General features: G+C 45.7%; 2 protein-coding genes across 2 annotated transcripts; one reads left to right on the forward strand and one right to left on the reverse strand.

Moving 5' to 3' along the window:
- The first annotated feature begins 409 nt into the window (after positions 1-409).
- Positions 410-2,853, forward strand: CDKN3 (cyclin-dependent kinase inhibitor 3). Its single transcript, XM_010145212.1, has 4 exons — positions 410-500; positions 1,521-1,565; positions 2,322-2,548; positions 2,767-2,853. Exons 1-4 carry the CDS (start codon positions 410-412, stop codon positions 2,851-2,853), a joined length of 450 nt encoding a protein of 149 aa, XP_010143514.1.
- A 3,430-nt stretch (positions 2,854-6,283) lies between these two features.
- Positions 6,284-11,396, reverse strand: CNIH1 (cornichon family AMPA receptor auxiliary protein 1; the record flags this gene model as incomplete). The annotated part of the gene is made up of 4 exons (XM_010145223.1): positions 6,284-6,311; positions 7,074-7,217; positions 8,091-8,203; positions 11,328-11,396. Coding segments are annotated over 4 exons (354 nt in total), but the record flags the coding sequence as incomplete, so codon positions are not given.
- Positions 11,397-12,639: the final 1,243 nt, after the last annotated feature.

Here is a 12,639-nt window from a genome sequence, read left to right on the forward strand (position 1 = left end):
GCTATTAAAGCTCTCTCTTGTGAAATGGGAGGTTTTGCCTGAAGAAAACTCTGGTCACCATCCAGAATGAGGACTGCCCCTGAAGAGAGATTAAGCTGGTGCTAGTGAACTGTCAGCAGATGTGGGGCCAGGTCCGCTCTTGGAAGCATCTACTAGTCTCTCTCGGTCATGCTCGCCCAAGTGTCTCAGTACTATGATGGAGATTTGTCAGCACCTTCTCCCCTCCTCTTGGGCAGGGGTAGATGATGAGGCACAGTAACAACCGAGTGATCTCCTCATCTGATGCTGTAGAAATAACACAGGAATATTTCTGCTTTGTTTTCATGATTGAATTTTAGGTAGGTCACTCTTCTTGTGGCCCCACAGAAGAGGAATGTCTAGCAGTGAGTTATCTGCTCACAGAATCCAAATGTTCTGTTCTGATTCTTTTAATGACGTTTTTTCTTTGTATTTGTCTCCTGTCTACTCGTCTGAGCCCCTGGGATTATGTTCCGTTCTGGGTAAGAAGCACCCACAGAAATCTACAGGCATGTTGGAAGCTGAAGAGAGGTGATACCTTGTACCCCAGAATTCTGTCTGGCATTTGCTGATGGGGGGTCTTGTTTTGTAATCTACCACTGGAATCATTCTTCCGGAAATGCCAAAGCTAATCAAGAGAACGTCTTAATGCAAGATCGTATGGCAGAAGAAAATAGCAGCTGTCTCCCATTGTCAGTTAAAATATTTGGCTTTTTAGCTTGGTTTGCTATTTATAACAAGCAACAACACTTCACTTATAACAAGTGAAACAAGACTGCTTTGACAAATAATTCCTTTATAAGATGTATTTGGCTCGAATTACCCTCACTCGCTGTGCTGGCAGTTCTGTACCGCTCTGCCTTAGCGTCTGGGTTGTACTGCCACAGCCATGATATAAAATAAACATATAAGCTTCCACCAAAACTGCAGCCACGGTGAATCTCCTGTGGTCACCAAAGAGACAGAGCTGCTGGCGGGGACAACGTGAACAAACAATAGCAGGAATATTGCAGTGGAGTATCCTGGAGGGGCTGCAGAAATGCCTTGGCAGCGTGATCTGAGGCAAAAATGGAAGCGGTGATACGCTGAAGATTGAACAGTAAAGAGAGTTTGTGATGTGATTTGTGCTGAGTATTACAGAACAGGGAACTTCCCTGCCAGGGTCAGCCAGGCAACTCTTAAGCTTAAGTGATCTCTATCCAGCCCTTCCGTTTGCTGGGGTTTGGGGGTTAGTTTGGTTTGGTTTATGGGTTTTTTTACCCTGTTCTCTATCCAAAACTTTTCATATGGAAAATGCACAGCAGCCTAAAACCTTGGGCAGATTTTATTCATCCTATTACCTGATAGTATTAAGCAGATAATGGGGTTTAAATTGTCTGCGGCGCTACAGATCTGTCTGCGAGAACAAGCACTGTGGTTTATTTGGTGTGTGGCTTGGTGGTTTGCTTCGGTTTTGAGGGGAGGTTGTCTGTGCTCTACCCTTCAGCTGTCACTCATTTTAGGCTGCAGGTTTAAGGATGTTAGAAGAAATCTGCAGAAATATTTGGGCGAGTCTTCTGGACAGTGTGAAGTGCCTCTCACTTCCATGAAATGGGCAAGGACAACATGCAGGTGTCACTACAGGGCTTTACCTTGTCTGAGTCTGGGGACTGCTGGAGTTGCTGTTCCTCTAAGTTGGGCACCAGGTGTCTAGACCAGTGGGGTTTTACTCATCCTTTGACAGAGGATGCTGTATGTCAGGGTATTTCCAGGCTGCAGCTCTACAGGCATCTGCGGATCTTTCCCCAGTAACAATAAGGGCCGCTAAGCCATGTGTAGGGGAAGGCACCTTCAAAGAGGTTAGGATCAAGATGAATCAGAAACTTGTAACCTCCTTTTCCTAGAGAAGAGTGAGATTGGGACAGGAAAGATGAGATGGTGTACAGGTTTGTGCCGACTATTCATCTGTAAACCCTGGAAGAGCTGAGGGTGATGTAGTGGCACTGGACATAGTGAGAGGTGGGGACGGGACAGCTTGGTGCTTCAGCTGGCAGCAGATCACAGGCTGTTCTGAGCGCTCAGGAGCTCTCTGGTGAGGCTTGTCTCCAGACTCCCTCTGAACCAAAAAGTTCCTCTTGGGGCTTACCTGAAGGCAAATGTGAGAGAGACTCAGGAGAAGGAAATGCTGCTCAAAGCAGTAATGCTGGCTCCTACTGTCAGAACCCCAGAGATTAAACAAGAGGATTGGTACCAAGGAGCTTATCTGTGTGTCCTTAAGCTTGAGAGGCTTTTGTTTGTTTGCAAACGTCTTAATCTGTTGGCAGAAGAACTAAAGAACTGTAGGACCCAGGATGTATTTGCTCTTTGTACCAGAAGAGAGCTCTCAAAATACCAAGTTCAAAACCTGATGGACGCCTACCAACAGCACGGGATCTGCATGCACCACTATCCTGTTCCTGCTGGGGACGCTCCTGACATCACTAAGTGCTGCAAAACTCTGGAAGAGCCACGAAGCTGCCTGGAAAGCAGCTGGAAAACAATCACACAGGAGGTTCTGGTTGCCTTCCTTTCACCCCACACCCTATAAGAGATGCCAGCTTCTCTCCAGATGCTTGACCAGCTGAAAATGAACCCTGTCACATGACAGTGTTAGTTCAAGCTGTGAAAAGCTGCTTGTTACCTCGTTCTGAACACTTGCGAATTAATCCTCCACCTGATGTACAAGTTGATAAGAAAACTACAGGGCTGAATCTGGTGGTGCTTTTTCAGCAGTACAATTACATCCACGACTTTCGGGAGAACCTGGCTGCACATCTGGCAACAAAGGATACGGCATTAAGATCAGTATCACAATAACTAGTCCTGATGTGGCGCTTCTCTGCATCTGGGCTCACTCCTGACCTTCACAGCTTCCCCTCCCTACCTCTGTGTGTTGGGAGTGGGAGGGAAACCCTGCAGGACACGCAACACCTTCCTCTGCATGGCAATTTCTAATGCTCACTGCCTTAAAAAGACGTGGAAGTGTCTCTGTGTTCATTACTGTCCTGCTGGTGGCTTGTCTGCAGGATAATAACGGCTCTTACACAACGTCTCCCTCCTGTTTAACATCGCTTGGTGCAACAGCACGTGCATCTGGACTGGTACGTTGCTGTTTTCATGTTGACATCCTACGGGCAGTTTCAGTGGACTCGCCAAGTGGAAGGGAGGCCGGGCTGTCAAAGCAGCGACTGAATTTCATTTTGACTTTGTCTCTGTTCTGCATAGAATGAGAACTGGGACGAGCAATGGAACGTGACAGCAGGATCTGCAAGGACACAGCAGAGGCTGTAACTCCTCACAGCTAAGCCCAGCCTGGCTTCTGCACCAGAGTGGAGGGGAAGGAGAACTCCTCCCCTACTGCCTGTGTAAGAGTCGTGCTGGGATAATGTAGCTAGATAAAATTACAGCACTGGAGCTGTTTAAAAAAAACCCCTCAGTTCTAGCTTTAAGCCAAAGGAAAGTCAAGCATGAAAATTCTCCAGCTGGAGCGCTCACCCCTTACGAATGAGTGTAAACTCATTCTAAAACGTCACGGTTCTGCTCCTCCTGTGTTCGATATTTAGGAATGAGACCCCTCAATCCACAGAAGGAGGTTTTCCACTGAAGATCCGTGACAAACCAAGCAGGTGGGTTTTTATCTGAACACAGTGGGGAGGGACACTGTGCTGTAGCTGCGTGGGCGAGTTTCTGTCACAGCACTGCCGTGTGCTAACGCTAGAGACAGTAACTAAACCGTCAGCTGTGGGCTGAAGAGAACCTCACAGCAACACTGACAGTCCCCATCCCTCCTCCTCCTCCGTAATCCTTTGCCCCCTGGAACTCCCAAACTGATTAACACCAGGTCCATGTTTTGAACGAGCCATGACTGGAGCTATGCTGCGCACTGTACGCACTGCTCCAGCCACAGCTTCTTTCACAAGGTAGAACTCAAGAGGTGAGGCTCACGCCGCTGGGTGCAGATGCCACCGTTCTCACCACCCACCAGCTGGGTGGGTGCTCGTAGACGTTAACCTTCTTTTAAAAATAAAAATGCTGAAACCAGTTCTAAACTGGACCTTTCACTGAAGGACTGGGCGGGGTAGTTATCGCGCTTCAACACGCTGTGTTCTCATCGGACTTCTGAACTTCTAACGTGCACTTCTGACCTTCCTCTGTGATGTTTTGACAGTTTAGAGACCTTTGAAATGAGCTCTCTGGGATTCTTCAGCTCTCAGGTACTTACCCGCAGAGGGCAGGACAGAATCCAAATAAGCATTTTTCTCCTGGGGTTAGTGGAGAATTCAGGTTCACCAGTAAAACTGCAGACAATCTACTGCGCTGTTTCCACCTCAGGACTCCTCTGTTCAGGACAGGTGACAGGGCCCCTTGCAGAGCTCCGCAGAGTGGGAAGTTACTGCAGCCTGAATTCTCCTCCCCCTGGTACGATACAGAAAGAGGAATTCAGAAGCAGAGAGCAGGAAACTGCCCCTCTAAACCCTTGGGTACCCAAATCTCCTGTGGTAACAATAGTTCCAGCTTAGAAAAGGAGCATTTGTGGAGGAAAAAGGGTAATCACCAAGCTATGGAAGGACTTCCAGTCAAGAGGAAATTAAGTAAGAGTTCTCTGCTCTGACAGAGGTCTAGTCAATCATGCACAGCATAAATAAGGTGGAAATTTTCAATATTCCTTCAAAAATAAGAGCTATGGGGCACCACATGAAGTCTGGCAGAACTTTTAAGCAAGTATTTTCTACGTACTGAGTACCTGCACCACAGAACTCGCTGTCCCAGGGTATCCTCCACACTCGGCTATAAACGTGCTCCAAAAGCAGTTAAATTAGTGGAAGAAAAGCTATGTGAGGGCTGTTGAAAGATGCCAAACCTGTAGCTCAGGCTTGCAAACACATTGTCCCCCTGTTCAGGCAGAGACACTCAATACCTACCCCGTTCCACAGCGGTTTTCCTCCGTGGCTGTCACTGTCCGACACACCAGTACTGCAGCAGCTGGATTTCTGGTCTAGGCCGGGGCAGCCACTCATACAACTTCTATTGCATCTGACACCCGAGAGACCCAAAGTGAACAAATACACAGTTTGTACAAAAAAGTTTTACTAGAACTGGGGAACTATTCATTACTCTCCAGCACAGGTAAATGAAAACGATTCCTAATTATTACTCCTAAATTAAGCAGCTCACAATTTATGACGCAGTTCAGCTGAACCATCCTCCTCCTGCCCCGTCTACGATTCATCTGCAGACCATGAAAAAAAACAGGAAATCAGAGCTTCCTTTTTCCAAATATGACTGAGTGATCTGTTTTTAAAAGGTAACGCAATTATCCATTGTAAAATAGATTAATAAAGTGTCTGTTCAATTTAAAAACAAAACAAGGCACCAGGTAAAAATAAGTGTTGCTGAATTTGAGATTATTCTTTTTTTTTATTATTTATTGCACTAAGGAACAGCAGGGCAGCTTCACAATCTCACTTTCTGCTTTGAAAAGGTCTGTGGGATTACTCAAACTCAAGTATTTTAATCATTGGACTCAAAAAATGTTGTAGCTTTGTCCATTTGTTAATAAGCACAGACATTAAAAAAATAAATCATTGTTTAAATTCACTCCTTGGTGGACAGTTCAGCTTCTATCACAGTGACGTCTGTCTGAGATTAAAGCATGGCTAGCGTTCAGCGAAAATACCCGAGTCTGAACGACGCAAATACAGGGAAAGATTAACCGGATAGAAAAAAACTAAACCAAAATAGAACTATTTTTGCAATCGGGTCCACGAATTCACTTCTTAAGACCAATGTCACCTACGGGTAAAACATGCGGCGCCCGCAGCCCTTCTCGAGCGCTTGGCAGCTCATTCAGAGTTAGAGAGAGATGCGCAAGTCCAGAGGAGCCACTACAAAGCCCAGCCTAAAGGAAACCCCTACTGAACTAAGGCCAGTCAGTAACAAAGCCCTACTGGAAGGTTACAGCTGTTCCTTGTGGAGTGCAAAGTCAAACTCTTCAAACCCCAGTAATCTTTACATTAATTGACACACAGATCTTTAATCTCAGTGTCCCAGTAAAATATAAGAAAACAGTCTTTCCACAAGTATAAAGTGTGGAAATGTTTTAAAAATAGAGGAGTCGTCGTTTTCGAACGCAAATGTGATCGTCAGATTCCATATTTAATCTCGATAAGAGGTTCTTGTTGTAAAGAATCCATGTTTTGTGGCTTTTGCATGCACTTAACTGGTACAAAGCTTGCTGAATGTCTTCTTAAGAGCTCACCAGGACATAAATCATGCTGGAAAATAAAATAAAAATGTCAAGATGCACCATTCTGATTAGCCTTATACACTGAATTACACAGTCACATACTCTAAGGGTCAAATCTGCGTGAGGTATGTGCATTGTGCCCGACCATCTTACACCAAACACAGCAGAAGGGCACTATAAAGCACGACGTGAACTGACACAACAACCTGCTGTCACTAAACCGAGTGACATCATCGCTGGAAGCCCTGTAGAAACACAGTGGCCTCATGTTGGAAGCCTGAACTCTTCCAGCTGTGCCCCAAGATGCACAGCATGCTGAGAAGGCCAGAGGGGTGGGAGCAGCCCCATGGCTGGCCCCATGGCAGGTCAGGTTGGCCCGTGGGGCTCTGAGCCCCCTGCTCTGGGTGCAGATGGCCCTGCTCCCTGCAGGGGGTTGCACTGGGTGAGCTCGGAAGGTCCCTTCAAACCAAACCATCCTGTGATTCTACTCTAAAAATATTACGTTCCAGCTGCTTAATGAAAATACTGAAGGGAGGTTGTTGTTCTATTATACAAAAAAGAAAAATGCTTGGAGCTTTCAAGTCTCGTCATGGTACACAGATTCCAAATACTAATTCTGACCAAATTAAGTCTTGTGTTTTAAAACAGGCTAAATGGTGATTGTGGGTTCTTTTTCAGGAAAGTTGGCCCTATATATATAGTCCTACGTACAGAATTTCTCTTGTGCATTGAGACAAAATTTCAGACTGATGATTAAACAGGAGACGGGGGGGAAAAAAAAGCAACTTACCCATATAGGTAGTAAAAAAATGATAGAAGGTAGAATGCTAATTTGCACCATCCTTCTTTCTGGCAATAGGCTAAAATATCTGCGTTCATGATGGTTGTAGGATCATACAGCCCAGGGCCACTCATCACAGGTCTACTCATGTACCTGAAAGTGATGCACAGTTAGTTTTGTGGCGATGGAAAGCATTCATGCCTGTCCCCCACCCCCCAGTAACACCAGAACCACGACAAGGAAACACATCCCCTGCAGCAAAGTCCCTCAGCTCCATGCAGGAGAACTGCAAGAGCAATACAATGCTCCAAACTAAACGTGGCCTACGGAAGAGCTTTCAGATGGTGCGCAACAGCTTCCCTCAGCCTTAAACCACGCTGCGCTCCGGTACACCAAAGCAACAGGACAAATTAAGTGGAAAATGGGATTCCTCACGAAGGAAAAGCCTGGAGAAGAGCCCAGTGTCTACTGCTGCATAACCCTCAGCCTCTGCTCGTTAATAAAACACACTGAAGGAATACTCATATGCAACAACACAAAACGATCCTGAAATCCTAGTTTAACGCAGGCTGCTGGCAAAAGGAACATCCTGCCTTCAGCCCTCCAATTCCTCCTCAAGCAGGAGCAGCGCAGCTGCTCACAGCCACACAGTGAGAGCTGCTTCGCCGAGTTATGCTTCAACCAGACCAGCCCTCTGTGCAGGACTAACACCAAGAGAGAGGCGGTAAGAGGAGGAAAGTGGCATCACCACTGCTGCTGGGAACCATCATGGGATGCAGGATCCATCCACCCCTGACACATCACCCTTGATGCACACACAGCACCACTCGAGAACCACAAATAAAAATGACAGAGAAAGCAAACTGATGGTTCTTATTTGAGAGCCACGACTTTAAACTTCCTCAGTGTCGGATCAGAAAGCGTCTTTATTTGCCAAAGACCCAAAACACTTAACAGGAAGCACCGCGACAGGAGAACGAGCAACACTTAACGGGAGCACGGAGATACCGGACTCGCCAATATTACCTCCAAATATGATAAGCCAACAAAGGCATATTGAGACCCAGCGTAAGCCATTCTGCTGCACAGAGAAACATAACACAGAAGAATGCATGGATGAGGTACTCTGGAAGGACAAGCTGGAAAAGAAAAAGACGAGTTAGAAGGTTCAAATACTCCCAGCAGAACGTGTGGTGTTTAATCGATTTTGGAGGTGAGCTATTGTTTAAAAAAATACAACTAAAACACAACACTAACAAAAACAAGACTGCAGGAAGTGAAAACAGCAACTAGCGGTACGTGCTTTGCTGTTTCCACATGGTATTCACGAAGCAGGAAGAAAAATCTATAAAAGCAAATGCTCAGATACATACTTTAACAGAAGCAATAAAACAAAGTGCACCGCGAACAGATTCCACACTTTATATGTGACCTTCAAGAGATCACCAAGATATTTCTGCTCATGCAACAGAGAAATATCAGTAGGAAACATGCTCCACGTAACGGTTTAGAGGCACAAAATCGTTTTGTGTTTTCCTGTCTCACAGCTTTGTGTTGGCGTGGTTCAGATTCAGGCTACTGCCGAAACGTCAGATGGGAGGCAGAGCTTTATCGAACTGTATGAGCAGGGAGGGCGTTACGCCCGGAGACGGACACTGTGCTGCCCGCAGCGCTGGGGCCGACAGCAGCTCCGCACGTACAGCCCAGGGCGCGTTAGCCAGCGCCATTCCGCTCCGCGGGGACCTGGTGAGCATGCAGTAGAGCATCGTGCTTCCCGGCAGAACCCACCCGGCTCGTTATCAGTTTACTACGAAATCACAGAGAGCGTGAAATGCCAGCGAGTGTTAGTGTTAGCAGCAGGAACCGTGTGGAGAGAGACGCAGATTAAATGCATGCAAAGAGCCAGCAAAATCTGCCCCCCACCACAAGAGCAACATTTTCTGCAAGTCACCCCAAAGTGATGCTGTTTACTCCTTTATCACACGATTCAGCAAGAAGCCGAGCTGTGACCTTCTGACTCCACCTCAGGACCACTAAATCATCTCCTCATGAAAAATACTCCATTTCTACCCAAAGGTACACTCTGCCCCTCGTTTTTCTTGGGGGATGGCTAACATTACATAGACAATTACACTGAGGCTTCAGTGTTTTACAAGTAAACCCCCAAAATATCTTGCTATAAATCTGAAAATCCACCAACAGACATTCTCACCACCTACTTTGCTCCACATTCTGCTTCTTTAAATGAAGAACACCCAACAAAGCAAACTCACGTCAACATCAACAAAAATCAGCTGTCATAAACGAAATGTTTCAAGTCGGTATGTTTGTCCAGACCCCTCTTTGCATACTTACCATTTACAACCTGGTGGTTATTTACAGTGGAACAACCACCACCCTGTCCAAAACACAGCGCATCTGGCAGCTCGAGACAGATTTACCGGCTCTGAAAATCTGTAGTTTATTTAACTGCACACCTCAAACCACAGATCTCTTTATCTTCTTCATTACACCCTGCTCCCACACCACAATACCTGTTTCTTTCACATCTACCACACTTTATCCTCCCTGGCTGACTACAGGAAAGCGAACTACATCATATTGTACCGTGATGTTTATCAGAGGGAGGAAGGAATCCCATTGCTGAGGAAAGACACAGCTATAACAGGAGTAAGGAAGAGAAGGCATCGACAGTGCACTAAGCAGTTATTATTTTGGGCTAATCTTTCTCCTGAGGTGTCTCAGTTCCTACCAGGACTTTTGATTCTTTCTACAGGAAAACACCACTTCCCTGTGTTCATCCAGCATCATTTCCCAGCTCCCCTCAAGAGTCTGGATCTTAACTTCACTTTTAGTGGCTAAACTACTTCCACAGGAACTGCAAATATTAAGTTATTATTTTCAATTTCAAAGCTATCGTATAAATAAACACTACATGCACAAGGGTTAACAGAAGGTTAATATTTGCGTTAAACATGCGCATTATAATACTTGAAAGGTTGCGGTAAGATCATAATGCATAAATGTAATGAGAATTTCCCCCCATACTGCAGCAGAAATGACCGTAGAACAGACCAAGCCAGGGAAACTGTTAGATGCAAGGCTGTCCGAGCAGCAAACCTCCCTCCCTGCGATGCAGTCCTCTGCTGCCGCCTCTCTCCCTCCCCACCCGCTCTCATGCTGCAATACTCGCTGTGAATTTACATGCTCTATGACTAACACGTTTTTTTTTCCCCCAGCTACTGTAAATTCATTTTTTCATTGGCATAATCTACTTAAATCTTTGATACACAATACAGTTACTGTCCAGGCCACCCTGCTGTGCTGCCCCTGCACTCCACCTCAGCCTGGGCGTGCCAAGCCAAAGGAAAAAACGTGAGACACACTCAAAAAACCTGTGGTATCACACTATATGCTCGTTAACAAGCAGCCCTTTCAATATTGGCATGTTACAGATGAAAGCAAATAGTTCGCCTCAAATTCTTTTCATAAACCAAGAAGTAACAGAGTTGCATCCAGGAGAGGCCACCAAGATAGACCCCTTACCCTGGAACATAAAACAAAGAAGTGAAGATAACACCTGTCACGTTTTGCCCCCTCAAAACGCTCAAACCAGGTCAGAATTTACTTGGTCAATGCTTAGAAAACACCCAGTCTCCGATAATCTCAGCCCTCGAGGAATCTTGCTGGTGAAGTACTGTTTATCTGTGTCAAAGCTCATCGGTAGGACACCTCTCACAGGCATGTAACAGTTTTCCCCGCTTCGCTGGGTAAGCAAGCAGAATTGTTTGGCACAAAATATGGAAATCCATGAAGTTGTTATAAACTCCAACAAACAAATAACGAGCAGATGATCAGGCACGTTAAACAAAAACAGCTTCAGAGAACTACAAATGTTCCTAATAAAATGAGAGGGAAGTGGCATTGGGAACGTTAAACTGAAAAGCAGTACACACCTTTAACGCAATTTTGACTCTTTTAATCTTTTTGACCTTTTCAACTGTCTTTGTGCCGAAAATGTAGAAAGCAGATTGAAAGAACGTTAGTATGACAGCTGACAAGATCACCAGCAGATTAATAACAGTCAGAATATTCAACGTGAAAGTACAGCATCAAAGAATTTCCCCTAGACCTTCCACCAAACAGCTACATTTTATCAAGCCAGGCGCAATTCTACTGCCAAGCTTGATTTTATCAAGAAAACGCCAAAAATAAGCACTTTACATTTATTTATTTTAAAAAAACATTTCGCGTGCTACTTACAGGATTGAGTGTGTTACACTGGTCTATGGGATTCTTGTAGTCAGTCTTCAGCTCATCGAATGCTATAATCTAGGAAAACACAAAAGGAAACAGTTGTGATTCTTCAGTCCAGGAGCCATCGCGTGTTTTAGCTGTGAAAAGTGACATTTGGGCACATCCACCTGCCGCCATCCTATCTGCGAACAGAATTTCTCCCAAGTAAGTTCTAACGTCATAAACCCACAGGTAAGATGCGTTTGAAACGGCGCAAGAGACAGCACAAGGTACTCCGGACGCTCAAAGACCTCTGCCCACACTCCACCTTTTTACCACCCCATTTCCATTTTTTTACCCCGCACCCATTTCAGCAATTTTTCACCCCACACGCTATGCACAGACCCCAGATGTCACCAGTGGCTCTCGGTTGCCAGCATGAACCTGACACTAGGTTCCTCAACACAGAAAAAGCAACAGCAATCTTAAAAGCAGCCAAATGTTTTGTCTTGTCACTCCCAAAGTAAATGGTGACCCCACATATATGTCTCAAAGGTGCAGCCATAAAAAAGCCACAAACATGTGACCTTTTCACGCCATAAAAATCAGACAAAGATGCGGCATGAAACACAACAAAAGCCACGTCTGCGGAAAAGTATCAAACCAAACATTAACAAGGTCTTATCACAGACCAGCTTCTTATCAGGATGAGATCCATTTGTATTCGTATAAGCCCGGATATGCTTCCAGGACAGGGCTGGTATTACAACGGAGCAGTTTTTGTTAAGGATAACTATGAGGCTTGGTTCCGCGCCAAGACCCGCATCCTCCTTGCGTCCTCTGTGCCTCACGGCCGAGCCAAGGCAGGTGCCTGTTTGGATCTCCGTGTCAGGCTCAAGACAGAAAAACTCTCAAAAAAACAACAGTCATTAAAACAAAATCTCAAAAGTCCCGCCCCCTCCTGGCCCCCTCGGTGCCCCAGGGCGGAGCCAAGGCAGGTGCCTGTTTGGATCTCCGTGTCAGGCTCAAGACAGAAAAACTCTCAAAAAAACAACAGTCATTAAAACAAAATCTCAAAAGTTAAGTCTCAGTATAAGGCACGAAAAGAACGCAACGCTGAAGTCCTTATTTCTGTTCAATAAGCCGCCGAAGCGACTGCAGACTAAACCATTTCCAACGGCTGTTTTAAAAAGGCTGCACTGATTGAAAACACTGTTTGATGAAATGGATGGATCTTTCACCGGCAGCTGAAAATCCCTTATAAGCGCAGACAAGCGCTGCCAGATTCCCACCCCCTCAGGCCGACAGCGAAGGAGGGGTCCGGACGTGATCCCTCGGC

The sequence above is a fragment of the Buceros rhinoceros genome, unplaced genomic scaffold (genome assembly GCF_000710305.1).
Source record: "Buceros rhinoceros silvestris isolate BGI_N320 unplaced genomic scaffold, ASM71030v1 scaffold23720, whole genome shotgun sequence".
In the NCBI taxonomy this organism is placed as follows: domain Eukaryota; kingdom Metazoa; phylum Chordata; class Aves; order Bucerotiformes; family Bucerotidae; genus Buceros; species Buceros rhinoceros.